The sequence below is a fragment of the Opisthorchis viverrini genome, assembly GCF_000715545.1.
Source record: "Opisthorchis viverrini unplaced genomic scaffold opera_v5_247, whole genome shotgun sequence".
NCBI lineage: Eukaryota > Metazoa > Platyhelminthes > Trematoda > Opisthorchiida > Opisthorchiidae > Opisthorchis > Opisthorchis viverrini.
Window position 1 is genome coordinate 234,021 of NW_008751901.1, and position 10,803 is coordinate 244,823.

At 43.9% G+C, this 10,803-nt stretch overlaps 1 protein-coding gene across 1 annotated transcript in view; it reads left to right on the plus strand.

Moving 5' to 3' along the window:
- T265_08911 (hypothetical protein) overlaps nt 1–2,281 on the plus strand; it is a gene marked incomplete at both ends in the record, with an annotated part of 4,025 nt that extends 1,744 nt beyond the window's left edge. The window contains one exon of the mRNA XM_009174842.1: nt 29–2,281. Coding sequence (XP_009173106.1) covers nt 29–2,281 — 2,253 coding nt within the window. The remainder of the gene's footprint in view (nt 1–28) is intronic.
- Between the last annotated feature and the right edge of the window lie 8,522 nt (nt 2,282–10,803).

The window sequence follows — 10,803 nt, forward strand, 5'->3', positions numbered from 1 at the left end:
TGACACCAAACCAGCAACTTTGGAAAAGGAGCAGGCTTACACGCCTAGTGGTTCTCAGACACCAGTCACGGAGGAGCCGACTATCTCATCTGAGCCTCCCATGACAAGTTCCGTGAGTGTAACCTCTTCCGTGCTACCAGACTTGGAAACAACATCCAAAGTTGTTCCTGAACAAGTAATCACCCAATCGATTCTTCAATCCGATGTTATTTCGGAAGCTACGGTATCTTTAGATACACCTGAGAAGCACTCTCCCGTATTGCTAGCTGAGTCATCTTCCGAAATTGTCACAGTGAGCTCTACAGAAACGACTATTGTAGAAGTCACGGAACACATTGTTCTAACGATTGAACCACACGACAAAACCATGGTCTCTGTTCAAGACACTATGCTTCCTACTGACAGTGGTATTCTTGATACTAGTGGCACCAAACAGGAATCAACAGAGTCCGAACTAGACGCGATATTTTCTACTTTAACCCCAGTAGCAGTTACCGACAAGCCTCCAGAGCATGAAACGGAAACGTCTACTTCTGTCACTGTGGAAGAACAGATAACCACCGAGGATTCTCTGCTTGAGTTAGACATATTGACTGAGGTAACTAAGGGGACGTATCACGATCAGTCAATTACTGAATATTCCGATGACACAAAGGCACTCAGTGACATCACACAAAGCGCCAGTGTGGTCGGGTCAACAACTGTGATATCAGCTGATGTACAGCCGTACGAAACCACAGAAGTATTGTTCCCGGAGGACGAGGAAGAGGAAACTGGTGCCGCTATTACCGACCACATCACATCTGACATCTCTGTTACAGTTTTGCCCGACCCTACCTCACACGTTTCGGAAACCACTCTATTCACAGAGGAAACAAGCCAAACTATGACTTCAACAGAAGTCCCAGACACGCTGATGACAACAAACCTAGAATTCGACACTGACCTGGATTCTGGTTCCAGTGCAGTTATCACCGGCGAAGTTTCTACCGGAGCAACCACGTTGCTCCCTGAATTCGAGCCTAAGGCCACTCCAACAGGGGCCAGTGAATCGGAGGCTATTGACTCAGAAGTTACAATCTACGACTGGATTGATCATTCAGTCCTAGACATTGAGATATTTCAAGAGGAGAAGGAACTACCGCCTGATGTCATATATACGCCAGAGATGTCTTCGGAGGTGACCTCTGAAATCGTGACAGAGTCAGCGGAGCCGGAACTCGAAACTTCAACCCCGCAGCGAGAACCAGACACGGAAGAATTGACCAACATGCCCACGATACCTCTAACTGGAACAACAATAGAGGATGATCTTAAATTGTCAACATCTATGATGACTTCAACGGCTGCTCCTCCAGAGACAGACCTGGAAACCACTAAATTCTCAGACGCTTCGGTATATTCACCTAAACCGCCATGGCAACCTATAAAAGGCAATGAGAATATTGACGAGGACATCATGGCTTCAGAAGCCGCGCTGCCAAGACCGGTGGACGTGCCAGCAAAGCCAATCGACACACAGCACATAAGACAATTCAGCTTTAGCAGAGGTCTTACTGTTGGACTGGTTTTGCTGGCTATGCTTTTCATAATCCTCCTGGTTGGCATCAGCTTGTTTGTTATTTGGTTACGCCGTAACCGTGCAAGAACCGCTTCAGAATCAGTAATTGATAAATTCGAAGCACCTCGAGCCTCTGGAGCACAGAATAATGAAGCAAAGGAACGTCTTCGCAAATTCAGCAACTCGGAATTGCCCGAACAGATGCCTGTCAGGACATCCAGATCACCTCGAAGAGAGGCTTATCTAGCAGCAAATCGACTAAAGGTGGAGGGTATAAATCAAAGGAGCTTGATGAGAAGACGTCAACAACATAAAAGAGCTCGACTTCTAGCGCACGACGCACTGATAGAGGAAGCAGCGCCCAGTCCTCCATGTCGCCCTCGATGTATCAGTGATATTGGCCTGGAAACGGATGCAGGAATGAACAAATCTGTGATTTTAGTTGGAGCCTCTGCATGTCACAGGAGTTCCCATGAGTTGGGTCGTTCCAGTAATGCCTACTTACCTCGCTCCTTGAATGTAAATGACCCCGATGTTTTCTTGAATACCTCCGGCTCACTTCTTGAGGAAGATATACAGGTATCAGATGCAAGCGCAACAGACAATGCAACTAAAAACCGCAGTAACAATAACAGCTTACGAAATCCCTATTATTCAAATGGCAAAAGGAATGGATCACATCAGTGTTCTACCACCTGGAAGTATATTGACGAAACGTGACCCCGTGAGTGACTGTGTTTCCGCTAACTGCTGGCAGTTTTGCTTCTGTATTTGTTGCTTGTTCCAAGGTGTGAAGATGTCTTACACCACACAATGGGCAGATTAGATGCGACCAACTGTGCACCAGTTAATATTTTTTGCTATATATTCACTACATGGTTTGCCTGATGATTTTTTCTGCATTCATTATAGCTCGGAAATACTCTACCTGCTTCATTGACCGACACAATAGCGTATAATCAGGTTTGGGGTGGGTTACCAAGGCACGATTGATGAGATTAGTTTTCCACATAGATGTCCAGAGTGCCAGTAAATTCACCTGGACCTAATTTTTGGCTGGCTCTGAAACTACTTGCAGGCTGATATAACTGAGGCATGAATTTGATGCAATGCCGTACAAGTTATTGGACCCCTGAAGTAGTGTTCGCTGAAACTCGTTCTGAAATTCAGATGCCCGTGGAATGATCGTATTACCCCGTTCATATGGTTGAGAGCTGGGTATTTTTAGTGATTTGCTTTAGTACTCCGCCACAGCGAGCACCTCCGAACCCAGAGTACTATCTTTCCATATTCGCCACAAAGTTAAGTATTTGGCTCAGGTTACGAAACGATTTGCTCTTTCCGTCGCCGTGGTTCAAGCAATTGCTCATCATTCTGCCTACTCATGAGTAGGCAAAAAACATTTGGGAAGGAAAATCAGCAAACCGAAGGTTCAGTGATTTGCTTGGTTAATCCATGACCTGATTACACAACGAAACCACTGAGCTGGGAAACAGGGCATAGAGAAACTAAGCCGATGGAAGCAAATTCAAACCATAAATGAAGTTATTACCAGCTTATCTTGACGTTTAATTTGGACTCCTCGCCGTGTAATGTTTTGTCTCCAAAGCACGCGATCTCATCTATCACGAGGAAATTAAAGGTGTTGTACAAAGGAATGGAAGGAAATTCTGCACGTCGTTGGGTCAAAAAGCACAATTTATTCAGCGAGTTGGCACAGTTATGAGATTCTGCAGTTAACAGCTGGTTAATTTCCAGTTGGCTGCGGTCTTAGCGGGAGTTCGCTCAAGGAAGCAAAGGCCGTTAGGATTCGCTGGTTTCACCCTCCATGAGGACTTACTCTCGAGCTAAATATCCAAGCGCATAAGGTCAATGAGGTCCACGTTTATTCCTGTTGTGATAGATAAATTATCTCCTTTTTTGCCATACTACAGAACGTAATACCTTGCATAAAGGCTTGGAGCGTTAATGAGTTACAACACTCTCCACTCAATACTATCGATTTTTCGGTTTGTCGCAACATTTCATGACAACAAGACAAAGCAGACTAAGCATCATATTACAGCGTTCTCTCTTCTCTAGGAATGTTTTTAACAATAGTTGGTGGAATATCATAAACGAAAGATTCAGTTGAGTCTCTCGTGAAAACCAAACGGATTTGAAAATGAGTGTACCTCTCGAAAACAGTCCAATTTGGGTTCAAGTAGAACATACGGTTGACGGAAACTCGAAGACCGCGCCTACCTGATGAGCCCCAAGAAGAGCAAAACCGATCTTGAGCTGTCGAAGAGTTTTCAGCAACCTTGTGAGTAGTTTTCTTTATGAAAATAGTTAGTCCTCGTTATGCAGCTGACCCCCGTTTTACAAAAAGCTAACTGACAGTGATCGCGACAATGGTGCAAGTTTAGTGTTTGGTAGGAATCGGTACTAAGGTTCTCCATAAATTGAAAGCAAACAATACGAATACCAAGTTTCCCGTTTACATCAGTTTACTGTATGTATTTTCAGAGCATAAAAACAGTGTAGTGCAATCCCGTCAACCTGTGAACTAGTGAAAACTATTCTGTGACGTTGTAGTCAAAAGCCTCGCCGGCCTTTCTCAGGCTTGGGCTGATGTGTTTACCACTGGAATGTGTTCCGCCACCACCACCAGCACCACAGCCAGATAAGGTGCACTCCTGCTTCGAGCCAAGTATCACCCCTCCACTTCTCTTTGTGCATTTGCTCTGCAACGGACTGATGTCTGTCATGAAAGTGTGGTCTTTTGACATGAATCGAGCAATCTGACAAGACCGACGACATCACAGTGGACCATTCATGCTTACTTACGAAAACCTCTGTCAACACATACAATAATAATCACTGGACTAATAGCTATGGTTGTGTGTAATGGCTCTTCTCCGATGACGACATGAGATCATGCTGGTATGTTATCTCAACCATCGCATGCGTTACTCAAGTTGTCCAGGGGGTAGGGTTATGACGGGGGTGCAGGAGTAAAGTGTTTTTCTCACTCAAAAAGTAAGGGAAGATAAGCATACACAGATGACGATACACTGAAAAGAAGAGATGGCAAAAGTGAGGTAAGATTTGACAGGAGGTCAATAGCATCAGCGTGGATCGAGAAAAAACAGGGTGTGTGGTGACTATCACAAACCAAACCTGTTGACCCAGACTGTTGACGAAGATGAGACCGATAGGTTGTTCAACTGATTCTCATCTAATAGCTGCCAAAGCGCGATTCATGGTTGCAGAATTCAGAGAGATTTACACGTTCAGGCAGTGGAAAATAAATCCGAAATTTGATGTCTCAATGTTCTGTGAAAATCAGAGGTAATCAGCTTTTTGTGAACGGAACTTGGTAAGGTATTTAACTAAGCCCCATTGATCAGTGTTCCAGAGGAGGGGGAATTAAGAAGTGACTATCATAGGATGCCTTTACAATTTATTGTCGTGATGACTCCGTTACCCAGGTTGTCCCGCCAAATTTCAGCCCGCTAACAACTAAATTCTATGAAGACCTACCACCCTCCAGCTCACCGGTTAATGTCTATCTGGACAGCAACCAGCTGCTCCGAAGAAACAATTTTGGAAAGAGCTGTAAAGTGCTTCTCGGATTTTCAGCATAGATTGGTTCCACTTACAGGACGAAATCTCCACACTTTTACTTTACCTGCAAAGACTTACATTGGTAGGACAGACACATATCGGAACGCACGAATACATACATTCCGAACTATGCAATCCACCGCATGCCGTCAAGAGAACTGCTATGTTGGAGGTCCGTTCGCAATTCCGCATCCTCAATGGCCAGACATCTGCCAAATGCTGGCCGCCGGCCTGACTCAGAAACTGGTTACGTAATACAAAGACAGGGGAAATGAAGCTCTGCTGATTAGACAACAACAGCCGTGATCGTGCACTAAAAAGGCATTGGAAACAATGACTGAGGGGAGAAGAAGGAGCGTTAGTACATACATCCTCTCTGAGTTCTAGTGATGTGGGTAAAAGGAACACAATGTATCAATGTATTTTACTCAACGAAACGCGCGGGGAAAACAAAATCCCCTTTTTACTTCGGAGACCAGGAATAGGAGAAAAACCTGCGCAGCTTCTTTGTGAGGTCAAGAAAATTCAGACTCTGGATAAAATGAAAAACGTTTTGCGCCCATTAAACACTTTTTTGTTAGTAATGATCCAAAGTTACTAGTTTATGATCAACACCAGAAGAAAGAATCAACAAGTGGTCTACTAGAGAGATCCTGGCAATGGTGCAAGTAGAAATGAGTAAGAAATTAGTCTTACTTTATCAAAAAGCTGGTTTAGTATGCCCGATTAAAAGGATTGCGATAAGTCGCTGTTATTTACACAGGGGGGTTTTGATATGATTTTTTCAGCAAATATGATCATTTGAAACGAATCGTTACAATCTAACAAATAAAAAGATACCTAAATAAATATTCAGAGTTTGGCAGTGAGTTGGAATATCTGTTGCCCGTTTGCGTTAATTTCTTTTTGACTATTAATCGGTTCGCTGAGTTTAGTCTGCGTGCAGGCCAGCTGCCATGCTCGGCGAACAGGTCAATCGATGCCTGATCAATATTCGGGGAGTTCCTTACATTTATGGTGATGGTCCAGTGGCAGAACAACCAAACAAATGGGCAAAAAAGGCTGAATAAGGGGAAAATATGCCAGAGCGATGTGTATATCTGCAATCATTTACAGGGAACAATAACGGTGGATTCCTAGTTTGGATAGAAGAGGATATAGGGTCGTAGGTCGAAGCCCACTAATTTCGATTGTAATAAAATGTCGACTGCTATAAACCTCTGGGATAAAATCTGTTTCGGGTTGGATCATTACCGATGAGCACTACAAACACTACACTGTGAACACATTACACCGAACCCTTCTGCGTAGCACACCAAAATTGCTTGTATGTTCCACGATTAGTAATCAAGACAGAGGCATGCATGCTTGATCGGCACTGTACAAGCTCCTACATTAAATTGCACAATACAGTTACATATTTGCACATCATTCGGTAACTCTCATTCGTCCCAGCAATGTGATGACAACCCTGCAGCTGTAAAACGTCATCGCGGATCAAGAATGACAAACAGCATTTGATCTGTTCTACTTCTTAGTAGTAGAATGTTGGAAACAAAAAAGGCAGCAAGGCCACAGTCGACAGCAGATTGACTAGCTCGTGCACAACAGTTCTTCCTGAAGTGGATGGTTTCACCATTGTCAATGAGTGACTGAAGAACCAACGAATTCGTTTTAGGGGCTATGCAGAGAGGTTACCCTTCACCGACTGATATCAGCTGTTGTGCATACATAGCTAGAACGTGATGTTGTAGCCTACCAAATCCCAGTAGCTGTAAGGAGTGTGATTTTCAATTACTGAATCAAAACAACCAGAATGCGGCTACCCAGCAACTGACCCTCATCCTTAGGGCGCGCGTTACAAGTATCTGTTGAGAAATTCAATCACTGATCGCTGAAACGAATGTCACGCTCAGCTCACATATCCAACCATGCATTACCACGGCAGGCAAAACGGAAACGTCATACAGCAGTGGCGAAAAAATTGTTCTACTGTACGTTAATTAAAAGGACAGCGTGGTACTCAAACCAAATGCAGAGTCAGGTGCCAGGATGAAGGCTTTACGATATCATCTGTGATCTTTTACTCTCCCGACTGGGCAGGCACGTCACTTGAATGTAACCGGTGGTGGAACGGCATAAATAGGATTAGCTTCTTGTCGCCTCTGGCGACAGGTCTCAATTTTGCTCCGATCGTTCCTTGCGATTTTCCTGGATTGTTGTATGGTAGAGTTGGTAAGCACGCAAGTAGTTATCCTCAAAGAATACGGTAATGTAACACTGCCTGTACAGAATTTCTTGTTAGATTCTAGTCGGTGTCATGGTTATTGCAAGAAACCGGAAGTAGGCGTACCCGTTCTAGCTACATCGCTTTCTACTGGTATGCTAACGCATTCTAGCGACTTGCTTAATAAAAGGAAGCACTGTACATGATTCAGGATATCATTACAGGCACACCATCCATACAAACACAAACGCTTAGAGTTGCTGGTTTGTCTCTTTCTTGAGTGGACCAATTTATAAAACAAATTTTGGCCAAATATCCGGAAACGTATGGTGGACTTACCCATCCAGCCGCATGGTTGATTCACTTTGTGTTTGTGTGGAACTAAATGTCACCCGAAATTTGCATGCGGCTATACCGAAAATTAAGCCAGGACGACCACAACATCAAATGCAACTCGAATGCAATGATACCGCTTAGGTGATTCATCTACTCAAGCACTGACAAGTAAGCATATGAATCACGGCGATTATTTACTGTTGTGGATTATATTGCGTGTCCTGTCTCTGAAGAGAGCAGACTGTGGGACAAGGAGAAATTCACTACAAAGCAAACTGTGGAGAGACCAGTAACTGACAGACTGTAAATGAAGAAAAATGATCATCCACTTGGTCCAAGTTTGATGATACACCTTTATGGTGATATGACGAAGTATAGGACAAGTATAGGTGAAACGCAAAAAGCCCGCTTGATTGTGAGCATGCATCAGGCAGAGTGAGTCACGAATAGCCCAAAGAGCTACACAAGGTCGGAAGCAGCTACCAAAGAGCTAAACCAGAGCTTTAAACTCCTCACTGATTATCAGATACACAGAAAATCAGCCATCAGGGGTAAAAGCACGCAATATGCGAAGGATCTACCGATAAGTGAATTTTAGGAAGAACCTGGCCACACAAGTTCTTCTGACCCGTAACTAAGCGTCCCAGTTTCATAGGATTGACTAGACAGTTGCACCACCCTCTTCATGATCTCCCTCAGGAAAGCGGATGAAGGGCGGATGCAGAGTTCATACCTCAAATGTTGGATTCACTTAAACAATACAACACGTCGAAAAAATCTAACTAAATGTTAACTCGCTTTACCGCTTCTGGCTCTTAGAACAAGGTCAATGCCATACAGAAATCAGTGCTATTCTGTAATGACTATGAAAATAGTCAAGGAAAGTCGGAAGATGAATGTGTTGGAATACGTTAAACCGAAACACTCGAAAATTGGTTGCGACACGCAGTTGTCATTTACACTTATACAGTATGAGATCGGACGCTCAGCTAACTTCGTAAGGAGTAGTGTAATTATGATGCGAACTGAAGTCAGTCCTAAGTCGCACTGGTGTTAATGAGATCCCCGACTTCATCTCTCGTTTTGGATATTTTTCGAATGAATGTTCAGTGCAGATGTCTCATGTGTTAATTTGTACGACATTCGAGGCACCGGTGCATGTTCTCTTGAAACAATATACTACTCATGAGGTTGCTGAAAACCGGTTGACATTCCCCTACCGGTTCCTCCCTTCTTGGGCGCCATCGGCCAGGCGTAACTTCCAGTAAGTGTTCAGGTGGCCGCTGATCTGTTTGCCGAGCTTGGCAATTGACTTGCAGACGTTTCGTCACCATTCGAGGAGACATCTTCAGCGCACTGTTGGGTGGGTAGACGTGGTCTCTCAATTCCCATCAATCATATGTTCTGCTTGAACACCGAGTAGCTGACTACGCATGTTTGGAAATTACTTTGGTGTTAGTGGAAGATCCAACTGAAGCTCCCTTATGAGTACCCCAATAAGCCATGTTTCACAACTGCTGCTTTTTGGGGGATCTGGTAAACGTTTTCGCTGTTTAACCTCTGCCGTTTAATTTGGACAGAAATCATAAAATTTCAAGTGATATGTCAATAATACAAATTTATGGCTCAAACAAGATGGTCACTTAAGAAGGGAACTCAAATACCGGCGAACGTCAGTGACTGTTCATCCTGCGTTCGAGCTTCTGCTTAAGTCGGCTTAAGTCGCTAAGGAGCACGGATGGCCGCATCTTTCATGTGCGAATAGACCCAGTTATCTGAAACATGTAATTTTACGGTAAAAATTGATTGAATAGCATTTATCACCCTTTTTCACAACCTTAGATACTACTCATAGAACGGCGGAAAATTTATTGACAGACCTCGACCGATTTGGTCCTTCTTCGGGCTCCTCAGACGCACTCTCAACCTCATGCTCTGTTTGAACCCGAATTGCGCGACAAATTCAGCTTAAGAATATTACAAACAAGCGGCTCGTCTAGAACTAATTTTTTTCTCCCGTCAAAACTAAATTTATAAGCGAATAAATGTATTTTTCACGACCGGTTTTGCTCTTTAGGTGGACGCAGTTTTCAAGTTTCCTTCAAGTCCATGTAGAACACAAGGGTGACGAGGTGTCACAAGGTGGCTCGTGGGCTGCAACTACCTGATGAGCCACAAGAAGTGTGAAACTGGTCATGAATTGTCGAAAGGTTCTAAGTAACCTAACGGCCAAGGTGTTGTCTCCATAAAAAGTATTTCGGTGTCTCGAACATGGTGCTGAGGAATATCATAAACGATAAGTTCATTTGGAATTAACGTGGGTTTTCTGTAAAAAAAAGAATGGCACGCAAATCAGTGCATTTGTTAATTTTCGTGCAATTCGGGTTCAAGTAGAACGGCAGGTTGCCGGGAACTCGGGAAGTGCGTCTACATGATGACCCTCAAGAAGGACGAAATCAGTCATGGGCTTTCAAAGAGTTTTCAGAAACTTTACGACTGTGTGTTTAGGTTTAAGCTGAACTGACCGAGCGTTAGTATATTGGGCAAACAGCAGCATTATCTCAGTACGGCGTCTCAGTCCTAGTGGCTGCTTGGGACAACTTTCGGCTACTTCTACACCAATGAAGGTGATTTATACTTGGTTGTTCGTACTAACTGCAATGGTTGCTTGTACCTGCTCAATAACGCCAGTGAAAACAGTATGTAGCGGCCAGCGATGATGAACCATAAACTGTTCTTGAGGTTCTTATTTTCCTGGTATCCACTGGACTCTGCGAAGAACAAAATGGCCTTGGAGCGAATATACTAATGGCAACCGCTCAGCTCGGTGCATAGCTGTTATCAGGAAAGTTATGTTCCTGAGAGCAACCAATGAATGTCCGGAATCTACTGAGTCTCTCAGCTCCGCTAGATGTTGACCGGACAGATAATGCCCCCTCAATATGCAGCGCTTCACAGCTTTGTATCAAACCCAGACAGCGCGAGTCAGTATTGAAACAAGTTCAGACAATGTCTCGCCAATAAATAGCTTGAGAAAGTTGCACTTTTGCACTCGCACGCGCTCACGCTC